General features: G+C 39.3%; 1 protein-coding gene across 1 annotated transcript in view; it reads left to right on the top strand.

The window, feature by feature from the left end:
• The window catches only part of PTPN13 (protein tyrosine phosphatase, non-receptor type 13 (APO-1/CD95 (Fas)-associated phosphatase)), a gene marked incomplete at its 3' end in the record, with an annotated part of 91090 nt that overhangs the window by 41825 nt on the left and 36936 nt on the right, over positions 1-12329 (top strand). The window contains exons 7-9 of the mRNA XM_009085249.1: positions 1899-1994; positions 3312-3411; positions 10607-10826. Coding sequence (XP_009083497.1) covers positions 1899-1994; positions 3312-3411; positions 10607-10826 — 416 coding nt within the window. The remainder of the gene's footprint in view (positions 1-1898; positions 1995-3311; positions 3412-10606; positions 10827-12329) is intronic.

The raw sequence follows: 12329 nt of genomic DNA, 5'->3' as shown, positions 1-12329 counted from the left end.
GCAATTTGAGAAGCCCAGGCTGCTGACTGGGTGGAAAAAAATAAATCTGTTTAAAGCCTCATGTCATATTTTATTGTTCCCCTTTCCATCCTCTTGCTTCAAAGTCAGTTCAGCAGACTTGAAAAACCTACAGCTAATAAAACTACTGGGAGAAAAAAAAAGAGAAATCTGTTTTTAGTTAAATGTTTCAGTACTGTAGCTCCAATATGGTGTTTGGATTGATTCCTCACTTTTAAAGGGCTGGGAGCATTTTAAAAATACAGCTCTAGAAAGTGCCCACTGAATTTGGGGTTCATTTCCCTTGTTAGGCAAGGAATTGCTAGACGGGGGGTAGAGGGGTAGATTTCTTTGTTGGAAAATCCAGAATGCTGGAAAGAGCCATTGTGAAAATTGAAGCAACCTCACCACCCTCACACACCCCTCGTGTGTCCTCTTCATCCTGCTGTAGGTTACTTTGCACATGTCCAAAGCACATTGCTCATTTCTGAGAGTAATGAGTGATGTTCTTTGGGTTAATTGGGTTTGATGCTGCTAATGTGTGCAACTGGGATGGGCTGGTGGAAGCTGTCGGTTTCATGGGTTGATTGGCAACTTGCCTTACTTTTCCCAGTTTTCATAAAGAATCTCTGCATGGCCCAAGTGAGGTGGTAGAAATGGGGAAATATTGGCTTTTAAGGAGGAAGGTTTCGGAAGCAGTCCGAAGTGAACAGGAACTAATCTTTAGTCTGGGTCAGCTACATTATGTTATATCTTGCCATGCTTTTTTCCTATTTGAAATTCTCCCTGCTGCTGTAGGAAGTCTAAATGAGTAGTGTTGTTAACTCACTTGTCCTCTGACCTAACATAAATTATGCTGCAGGTTTATTGTTCTCTCAGAATTTTTCACTAGGCATTTTGTTTTCTGGACGTGGGAAATTAGAACTTCCTGCCTCCTATTTGCAGCCTCCAGACATACCTGCTCATATATTCCCTATTTTCTAGTCTTACATTGTATATTCCTTGCTGCAGTGACTTGCACTTGTTTTCACAGCACTTACCTGTGGTTTCTCTACATCATTGCTTTTGTTTTCCAAAATATTAACTAGAGCTGGACCAGAAACAGCCTTTTGCAAATAAAGACCCCTGAAGTTGTCTTGGTATTCCCAAGATGCAGAGACTTGTTTTGTTTTGTGTTCTGCTTTTATGCACAATCTGTGGTTGTTTTTTTGGCTTGTGCATAGGAAAGTTCTGGGTGATTGTTGCAAAATCAAGACCATATCCCCTTCTGTGGAGTCCTTTGCTCCAGTATGTTATTTAAATAATCCCCTGAGAGTAGGAACTGAGACTGCTGTATGGATTTCTCATTACATCACTTTGGCTGTTCTGATTAATTAAATATCCTCTAGGGGCTTACTAATTGATTGTTAATCATATTTTGTGTATGTCAAAGATAAGCTGAATTATAATTTTCCAGTGTCTGCTTTGTCACTGTGTACATTTTTCTTTCTATATCGTGAAGGAACCAGGGACCAAGTTCTGGGGGTTACTTTTCTATATACAAGAAGTGCACACTAAATGTTTACATCGGTTTTATTTGCAGGAGGGGTCAGGTTTTTTCTTGGGTTTGTTATATAATTTTGAACTTGGAAGTGATGATGAGAGAGAAGTTCAGAGGAAGTGTCCCTGTTAGGATAGCCAAGAGGGGCCAGGCAAACTAGAGAACCCTTGGGCTATAGGAGCAGAATGGGACTGCACAGCATCCACTGAGTGTTTGCTTTCAGACTCCATAGCCACAGACATCAGGCATTTTAAAACATTTGAAAATATGTCAAAAAATCTCAAGTGTTAATTTATGGCTGATTTTTGCACTGTGACTGTTGCTTTCTTATTCTTCTGATACCCTGATTTTAAACTTTCAGAGCCTTTGAGAAGATACAAATCTTACCACAGTGATGTCTATAGTACTTCGAGTGAAAGTCCATCGGTTATTTCTTCGGAACCAGATTTCAGGCAAGGTAAGACCTATGTCTAAAAAATCTAAAAAACCCTAAATCAAACAAACAGAAACACAAACAAACAAAGAAAAAGGTTCAAGATGAAAAACAGACCCTGAAAATATCAAGTGAAGTCTTTAGTAGGAGCATTGATAATTACCACTGATATAAAGCTGTAAAATGAGGTCATTACAACACTGTACAGATCAACATAATTGACAGCCTGTTCAGCAATGAGTTTGACATTTAGCACTCTGGGAGGGAACTTGGTAGGCAAAGCTGGAAATGGTTAACTTTTTGCTAGAGTGCTTTTTTAAAGTAACATGCTGTCTTCAGAGGCATGAAAATGATGAAGTTGTTGTTCATGTACAGTAAGAGTAAATTGTAAAAGCTTCATATGGGGCATAAATGGTTTAAATATTTTTGTATCAGTGGGTTTTACTATGAGGGTTAACTGGCTGATAATTTGTATGCCAAGGATTTCAGTGTGAGGCAAAAGTACTACATAGTTCAGGCTGTTAGTGTGATAAATTGAAGTGATTTCTATTAAATCAATGGCTTGGAAAAGCAGGAGATGGTACAAATGGTTGTTTGCTGATATATGGCAGGAAGAATCAGCTTTGCAGAATCATTATAAGTAATGGAGACAAATCATTTGCTGAAAATTAGAAAGGAAGTAATCGTTAGGAAGCTAAATTATAGCTGCACTGTATGTATTCTATAGGCAAAGAATTCTAGCCCAGCCTCCCTGTACTTGCTGCTCTCTCAACCTTCTTTGCCATTGTCTATCCTTCTGCTTACTGAGCCAGAAGCCTAAGGAGCAGTAACAAGAGTTGAGGTTCCTGTGATGCATTTCTGTTCACTTTCTTGCCATTTAGAACAGACTGTTTATGTCTTCCAGTCCAAAGGCAAGAAGTCCTGAGTCTGTACAGGCAAGATAGAGCTGCTTTCTGGCTAGTAGTAATAGTATTTCTGGACTCATTGAAATGACTGCAAAAAACCTCCTATTTCTAAATCAATGTGACTGTAATGTGTTCTGGAAGAACTCTTCTGGTAGCTCTGTTTCTTGAGGGTACAGTAAGAGATGGAAGTGTAGAGGTTGGCAAAATTAAGCTCTAAGCTTCTCAGGTGCAGCTACAGGAAGATGGACCAGCAAAGAAGGTAACTATTACAAATTAATGCTCTTTTGTCTGATACTCTAATGCCTTTGAGAAGAACAGATAAATTTGATTCCTTCTAAGTAATCTCATATGACTGATAAGTCCTTGATTTTTGGACAGGATTACTCTGTGTGCTTTGTTGCCCAGTCAGGTATTAATTTGTCTTCTGGTTTGCTAGTGAGAAGAAATGAAGGTTTCAAGAGAGATGATGCCAGTGGTGTGTTATCAGGTGCTGATGATATCTCCACATCAAGTCAGACTAATTCTCAGAGAGCGAGGTAAACCCTGTGGAGACAATATGTCTTAAAGTGCTTTGTCTGAAGTTTTTCACTCCTATTCCAGCTTCTGCTTAAGGTTAAAAAATTGACACATTGTACTTGAATGAAAATAGCATTTCAGCATGGTATGTTGCATTCTGAAGTAAAAGTCTCCTGATGCACTGTGATGTAGAGGTAAGTTAGGAGTCCAAATTCAGTTCCCATGTTTAATGGAGACTGGGTTGAACCCTGTCAAGCTGTTGTCAGAAGATCAGGGGCTATTTCTGCTTGGAAATAATTATTTTTGTAATTGTACTTTTCTGAAATAAAGTTTTGCAAAGTGCTGATATTAATGCATATTGATTTGTATTTTTCATTCCATAAGGAAATGACAGGATGGTTATTTCTTTTGAGTTAGTCAAAAGCCATGTATTGGGTTAGTTATTCTGGCAAACAGATTATGTTTTTGTGCTTGGATTGGTTTTTCTTCATAACTCAGCACTGATTAGTCAGGCCAGTTCAGGAATGGTTTATGCCTTTTGAAAACTACTTTTCTGTGCTGTATATTCAAATATTACATCTATTTGGCTTCTAATTTTTCAAGTGTTCTTCATCAATACAGCTTTAAAAAGTAGGTTCTGCTTTGAACATCACCTTAGTACAGCATCTTTTTATAGCAAAAGCACATTTTGCTGTACCTGTTACGTTTTGGGAATGGTTCTAGTCTAAAGGTTTGAGAATTTTTATTGACGTTGACATTTTGGATGGAAAAATTTCTTCTGGTCTCTTTCAGATGCCTAATCACCTTGGAATATTTTAGTAAAATGATGCAAATAGTTTTTGTAGTAACAGGGGAGGAAATGAAGTCACATCTTTTCCTTCCCCTCTTCCTTCATCACATTACACCAACAAAGCCTTTGTTTGCAGCTTTTTGCTTTCCATGCCAGGTGAAAAATTGCTCTGTGCTCAATATTTTCAGATATTTATATGGTTTTGGAATGAGTTGGAGGGAAATCCTTTTCTATCCTATTAAAGGAACTTGGAGGTGCCTGAAGATTGGAACTGTTCCAGGTGATGTGACAAGGCTGGTGATGTGTCCTCCGTGTTCATTTGATGCACGGGGTCATGTGCAGTGAATAGGGCTCAGAGCCAGGCTTTGAGCATGGAGATGAAAATAAATGAGTGTTTGCTTCTTGCACTGTACTGTGTGCCATAAATGGATCTGAGTACGGCAGGGTCTCCAATGAACTGTCCTCAGTGCAGGTGAACAAGAGAGCAGTTACTTGGAAATCTTACAGCTTTCAGTTATCTCATTTGATGCATTGGTTTTCTTACTACTTGGACTTTGTCTGAAAACTGCAAAGTTGTCTGGAAACCTATATATTGGCATTTCTTGCAGGAGGAAGGATCATAGAATCATAGAACTTAAGGGCTGGAATGGACCTTAGAGATCATCTAGTCCCAGCCCCCTGCCCTGGGCAGAGATACCTCCTCACTAGATCAGGTTGCTCAAGGCTCATCCAACCTGGCTGTGAACACTGCCAGGGTTGGGGCAGCCACAGCCTCCCTGGGCAGCCTGTGCCAGTGTCTCACTACCCTCACAGGAAAAAACTTTTTTCTCACATCTAACCTAAACGTCCCCTTCTTCAGTTTGTACCCATTACCCCTTGTCCTGTCTCTGCATTTCCTAACACAGAGTCCCTCTCCAGCTCCTTGTAGGCCCTTCAGATATTGAAAAGCTGCTCTGAGGTCTCCACACAGTCCTCTCTTCTCCAGGCTGAGCAGCCCCAATTTCCTCAGCCTGAATTTAGGCATAGCTTAACTGAGTCTGCACTGATTTTTGTCAGGAATGTGGTATCTATCCATGTAACAGCGTATGTGCTGGCAGTGTCCAAGCAGTCTTGGAAGTCCAGCCTGGCTTGACATGGGGATTTTGGCTAATATGTGTGCTTTTAGGGCAGACTTTCAAGTGGGTGGTTACTGGTTTATGATATACATAACCCCTGTTAAAGAACTGTGAATTTCTACTTTGTATTTTATACTGTTGTAGCACCACACTAAAATGGCCAAGCAGATTTACTATTGTATACAGAATGAGCACAGAGCTTCCTTAACTTATTGCCATTGGCTTGTTTCTTTCTTCTGGTGAAAACTGCTAAGTCAACCTTCATTCTGCTTTGCCTTGAACCTAGGAAATTGCCAGTTCAGCACTGTGGCTTCAAAATATAAGGGCAGTAATTTGCAGATGCTGATAGAGACCTTTTGTTTCTATTTACAAAGTGTTTCAGAAAGTGGTGTGTGATATGCAAAGGAGTCACGATGTAAATGAGTCATTGTTGTAAGTGAATCTGGTCTATTGTGCAAGTGAAAACGCCAAGGTAAAGCAGGGAATAGTTTCTCATGGTTAGTTTCACATTATTTTATGTTACTCTGTTGAAACTGATACCTTTAATGGATGTAATTTGTATAGGTGTGAAATCTAGAATTGCTTACCTGTTGTGCTTACCAATTTTACTTGTATAGAGCTATACAGTCTTATTTTAAGGCTTAGTATTTTTTTGCATCTCTTTCAGCTTGGCATCCTCTCTCTGCTTTTTCTAAAAGATACCACTCTGCACTTGCACAAGTGTCCTGGTAGGATACCACAGATAGTTCTTTACTGATTTTTGTATTTGTTCCCCTATTTTTCATAAGGTGATTAAGTTTGAGATTTTCTATTAATCTAAGTACCAGACCAGTAAGTATATCCAAGACAAGAAAATAAGGCTGAAAGCTAATTTTACTAGCCTTTTTTTCTAACCTATTGAGAAAGAGGAAAGCAGCCACAAGCAGAATTCAGTCCTACAGCAATACTTAGATAAGACCTTTGTTAATTATGTGAGCTGAATAGAAAACTGTGTGCTCCTCTCTCTCACAACAGCTGTTAAAACTTTCCAATGCTAGCAAGTGTAAAAGGAATACCATCAATGATGCTGGTTAGTTAAGCAGGAGATGTCTAAGAAAGTAACTTCATATTTTCATCCATAACATTGCATGTTGCTGCTTTAAAACATCCTTGGCTTTTATAACTTCAGAAACCTCAGCTCTCAGAGGAAAACCAGTGATAACAAGAAGTTCCAAGGAGCAGATTCTCAGAGTGCACATGCTTTGACAGGTTATTTGGTTCCAGGGTTTGGGGAAATATATGCAACTTAATCTATTGCTTAGATTTCCCCAGCACTTGGGAGCATGTTTCAGTGTTTTTCTCAGTGTGAGAGACACCATCTGTACTTAAGTACATATTAATTTTACTGGTCCTGTGACATGTTCTTAGAGTCAATCTGCTTCATGATCCATGGAATTATCCTTGTGAAACTGACTTGGAAATTAAATAGAGGAATTTGGGTTTGAGGGAGCCTTTAGAAAAAACAACAAACAGTGAAGCTGTTGAGAGTTATCAGCCAGCACAGCTTGTGCTGTTTGAGTGGGCTCACCTCTTCTGAAATTAGGAGAAGCCATAGGCATTCAGTAGTATAGTCAGAGTATAGTCAAACCCTTCTTGTGGTCTATGTTGTTGTCCTTTAAACTTCTTGGAATGCATTCCTCATGGCAATGGCTTGTGTTTTGTTTCCTCTTTGCTTCTTATATTCCTTATTTTTTTTCCTTTCCCCCCCTTTTATTATTTTGCTTTCTTTTTCTTCCTTTACTATTTTTTCCTTTTTCTCTCTAGGAGCAGCAGCTGACATGGATCTCTTCCTTCTGTTGCCTTTTCCTTCCAGTAGATTTCATTTTCATATCCTTCCTAACTTACCAAAAGACATCTCTCAGTCTATTCCTGACCTTTCCACTGCACTAATCATTAGAGAATGCCTACCTGCATCCCTTCTTCCAACTTCCTTCTCTGATCCAATACCTGCTCATTTCTTGGTAAGTACACTAGGGGAAGAGTTAATTCGCTTCCCTTTTTTAGAGGCGTCAGCCTTCCAGGTGACTGCTCACCTATCATCTCCAGGCTAATAACGAGCTGTGAGGTTCTGGTTTGCATGCAGACATTGAGGAAAATACAGAGTAGTAGCCAAGTACTTGTCTGATGAAGCACCACACAAAACACACTTTTATGATGTTATCTGTTAGGAATGTAATTTAGACTTATTTTTGTTGTTGTTGTTGGAGTAATAGTACTTGCATGTTCTGAACTTCACCAGAGAATCTGCTCTGCTCTGCTTGTGTGTATCAGCAGTGTTTCCTTGTCTGTAGGAGAGATGAATTCCTTGTTTTGGAACCTAGTGTGAACTGTGCTCTAAGCCTCCATAGAAAACTGACAGCCTGACCAAGCCAGTTTTACTTACCCAGGATGCTGAAGAATACAGATTTAGGGTTGGTGATAGAGCTTGTATACCAAACTAGGAAAATACTTCATAGAACCATAGAATCATCAAGGTTGGAAGGGACCTTTAAGACTATCATGTCCAACCATCAATGTGTTGCTCTGCTGTAACCCCTAAATGATATCTTCCAGTGCCAGATCCAGACACTTCTAAAACACTTCTAGGGACAGTGACGCCACCACCTCCCTGGGCAATATTCCAGTGCCTGAACACCTTAATAGTGAATATTTTTTTCCTAATATCTAATCTAAATCTCCCCTGTCTGAGCTTATGGCCATTCCCTCTAGTCCTCTCACTGCATCCATGGCAGGAGAGACCATTAGGTTTTTGAGCTTCCTCCACAGATACCCCACAGCCACCCCAGTTTTCAGAGAAACTAATACATGTCCACAAAGCTGATAAAACCAACCTAATGATAAAAACCTTCAATTGCTCCTGTTGCACAGGGCTGTATGTTATTAAAAAGATAACTTTTTTCTGTAGTAGGTGTTTTCACAGTAGCAAATGTTTTCAGATAGAGCTAGTACCAACATGCCTGTCTTTTTCATAGTGTCTTTGATAATTCATAGATATTTCTGTTCAGAAAGTGTTTGGTTTTGTTGTCTTTCAGAGCCCATCCTTAGACCTTGATCTGAGGGCGCTCGTGGGTGTATTTAACTTAGTTCATTGTCAATATTCCCACATACGTCAATCCTAAGAAGTTTCCTCATGGTGAAAAGCTAAGCATGTGCACATGTCTTAGCAGGTCTGAGGCCTTTTCTCATTACTTTGTCCTTTTAGCTGCATGTTAAGTCTGTTGTAGAAAGAAACAGAGGAGGGAGAAGAGAAGCAGTGCTATGAAAGGCTTGTAGAGTGGGAAGGATAATGGGTTTACATTCATATATTTTTCTATGACTATATCTTCCCTAAAAATTCTTGAGGAACTTTTAGTATTGATCTCTTCTTATATGTAACTCTTCTTATTTTAATGCTGGTTTTGTATACTAAGCAATGACACTTTAACAGAAACAAAGAGAATGTGATGCAGTGTTCATAATATTGGTATTCATTACTAACTTTATAAAAAGATGAAAGTAAAATTTGAAATCATATCCACCCAGTAGCATAGACAACTGTACTGTCTGGCCCAGGTGCATTTTTCTCTTAGTTTATTAACTGATATGTCATTCATCAAACATATCTTCAGAGAATCATAGAATTTTAGGGGTTGGAATGGACCTTAGAGATCATCTAGTCCCAACCCCTGCCCTGGGCAGGGACACCTCCCACCAGAGCAGGTTGCTCAAGGCTCATCCAACCTGGCTGTGAACACTGCCAGGGTTGGGGCAGCCACAGCCTCCCTGGGCAACCTGGGACAGTGTCTCACCACCCTCACAGGGAAAACTTCTTCTGAATATCTAACCTAAATTTCCCCTCTTTCCATTTGAACCCGTTACCCCTTGTCCTATCACTACAGTTCCTAACAGAGTCCCTTTCCAGCTCCCTTTAGGTTCTTCTAAAAAGTAGGTATATACATTTCATGTCCTTAAAAGTCTGTAGATTATATGCCTATAAAGGGCTGTCAGAGCAGGACTTACTCTACATTTATCTATATTTCTAAATTTGAGTGCAGTGATATGCAGGAGTCTAAACATTTTCTTTGCCCTTTCATGTTTTTCATTACTCAGTTTAGATGGTATGCAAAACACTTAGCTTACAACTGCTTAAAGTGGTTTTTTTGTGTGTAAAAACTGCCTTAGTTTCCACTGTCCATATGTGCCTAAAATTGCCTTTGTAGAGTTATGTTAACAGAAGGCAAACTTTGTTTTTCTCTTGGTTTGGGATTTCTAAGGAAGACTTGATTGGTTTATATTTAGTTTGGGGTTTAAAGGTGTTTTGTTCTAAGCATGGATCAGAGGGAAAGGGAGTGGAAGTTGGGTTTATTTTTCTTGCATTTCTCTGTTCTTTGCAGTTCCTAACCACCTTTTTTATTTATCAAATAAAAAAATGGCTTTAGTTCACCCAAAATGAGACTTGAATTTCTTTCCTTCTATGGACAGGAAAACTGGTAGGATGCTTTGGATCCACATCTGCTGAGAAAAGAACTTGAGGATGGGTTGTTGTGTTTTTTAAATACTGGTGTGTTTTACTTTTTTTTTCCCCTCATTTTTTTCCTTCAGATCATTAGTTTAGTCTCTAATTTAGTCTTTGTGATGACTCTGCTTGAACCTGGCCATTCTTGGAAATTTTAAATAAAAGGAATGATTTTCAGCAAAGAAAGATGATGAAAACATCAGAGTTTGATATTTAGCATAATTTAGGATATAGGATTTTGATAAACATAAAATATGTTTGTAAATATTTCAAGCTGTACTACTAGTTAGGGAAAACCAGGGTATAAATAACAGGCCCACAAGTGTTTGGAGCAATATTTACTTAAATAAAGTACACTATTATTTCAGTTTTTTCTTTAACAACATGTTTCTGGGCATGCCTTTTTTCATAGTCCCTGCTTGAAGACCGAAACTAAGATATTTTCAAAGCATTAGTACTTTTCTTCCTCCTGTGTGTTCACTGGTTTTGTTCTGATTCACGGGGTTTGTTGTGTCAAGTTTTTTTTAGAGTGCAGCTGAGCCTTTATTTTCATATGAATAGAGGACAGGCAGCTGTAGGAACTTGGCATGTTTGCTCATTTTCTATATTGCTGGGTTGCTGCACAGAGCTAACCTCCTGGCTGCTGAATAAATGTGTTTAATGTAATATTTGTTAACTAAATTTTGTGTTCTGTTTCCACTTACACGTGTGCTTAAAGCAGCAGAATGTCTTAAACATAGCTTTAATGTCTGTCACCCCCTCTGACTGTACTATAGGCAACACGAAGCACCATTTGAAGGCAAACTGATCAGTCAAGAAGTGATGCTAAAGCGTCAGGAAGAAGAAATGATGCAACTGCAAGCTAGAATGGCTCTCAGGCAGTCCCGACCTAACCTCTACCCAGGAGATGCAATTAGATCCTCAGTGCTTGACATCACCAGAGATCCTCTGAGAGAAATAGCCCTGGAAACAGCCATGACACAAAGAAAACTGAGGGTAATGCCCTGATCTCAGGTGAACTCTTATTTTTGTTGGAACAGAGCAGTGCCTTGATTGAAACTCTAATTTGTGGGATTCATAAACTGGGTCCTATAATCAACAGTCATCAGCAGATTAAATACTAGGTGTTTGGTGTTGTCCTGATAGGAGAGGTCAACTCTCACAGGGTAAACTTCTGACATTTTGTGGCATTAGTGGCTACAGAGCCTGAAGACGTATCAAGAGATGCTAAAACAGACAGCAAGGCTTGACTAAAGATTGCATCAATTAAACAATACAGTGTCCTAACAAAGGTAAGGTGTAGGATTTCTCCTGTATTCTGTGGTGTTTTCAACCACTTCATTTGCTTTTCTCTTAGTAGAATGTGGATGTGTCCCACCAGCATCAAAGGTTATTAAATGAACAAGTTGGGAAGGTAAAGGAAGATTCATTTTGCCCTTAGGTTCACCCTGAATCCCCATGCAAACTCCCCTTGCTTTCCCAGCTGTCTTGGTATGTGACTGAAATACAAGATGACAAAGAGAGAGACAGAGGTATATAGGTAAATAGTGTCTGATGTTCAGAAGAAGTGATGGCTTGATGCCCTCTGCTGCTGCTTTCTGTGAATTGGATATTTACTTTTCTAATAAGGATGGGAAAACTTGAACCAAGACTCAGGGAGATTTGCTGCCCTAATCCAGGGTAATAGTTCCTTTATCTGTCTCCAGTCCATAGCATTCTGATGAGCTAGTTCATGTAGGCTTTAACTAATTAGGTTAATTACCCACCCTGCCCCCTGACTCTTTATGTTATGTGCAGGTGTTTTGCATATAGTACATAGTAGGCAGCTGCCAAAGAATATTTTTCCTCAAAAGGAGAATCTCAGGCCACCTGTGGTATTGTATAGAGGACTTCCTATAACAGTTTGGACAGCTAACCTTCTGTAACTTATAGGATGAATTAGTAGAACACTTATTTGTCTATAGGCAGAAACAAATTGACCAGGATATCTACTTGAACCCATCAGATAGAATTAGGCTGAAACATTTCAGTCTTTGCAAGATGAGACTTGTGTGTCATTTATAGGATGAATTTATAGGATGAATTAGTAGAACACTTATTTGTCTATAGGCAGAAACAAATTGACCAGGATATCTACTTGAACCCATCAGATAGAATTAGGCTGAAACATTTCAGTCTTTGCAAGATGAGACTTGTGTGGCACAGGCAGAGATTTGTCAAGGTGGAATTATCACCAGTGCAGAAAACCTTAGTGATGTCAGGCAGTCCCTTACTGAGATAAACCCAGATGGCCTCAATATGCAACCCACACCCTGTGTTTTGAGGGAAGACAAATACTACAGTGTTGGCTTTTTGTCCAGCAAAGGAAGGGCAATAAGCAGAGTGATAATGTCACCCAGACTGTAGCTTACCTTTGCTGTCTGACACACATGCTGGCAGAATCAGGTTCTTCAGGCTTAGCAGCTCAATGGAGGAATTTAGTACAATTTTATCATTTTG

The sequence above is a fragment of the Acanthisitta chloris genome, unplaced genomic scaffold, assembly GCF_000695815.1.
Source record: "Acanthisitta chloris isolate BGI_N310 unplaced genomic scaffold, ASM69581v1 scaffold7862, whole genome shotgun sequence".
Classification (NCBI taxonomy): domain Eukaryota; kingdom Metazoa; phylum Chordata; class Aves; order Passeriformes; family Acanthisittidae; genus Acanthisitta; species Acanthisitta chloris.
Note: the sequence above shows the minus strand (reverse complement) of the source record. Positions and strands in the feature narration are given on the sequence as shown.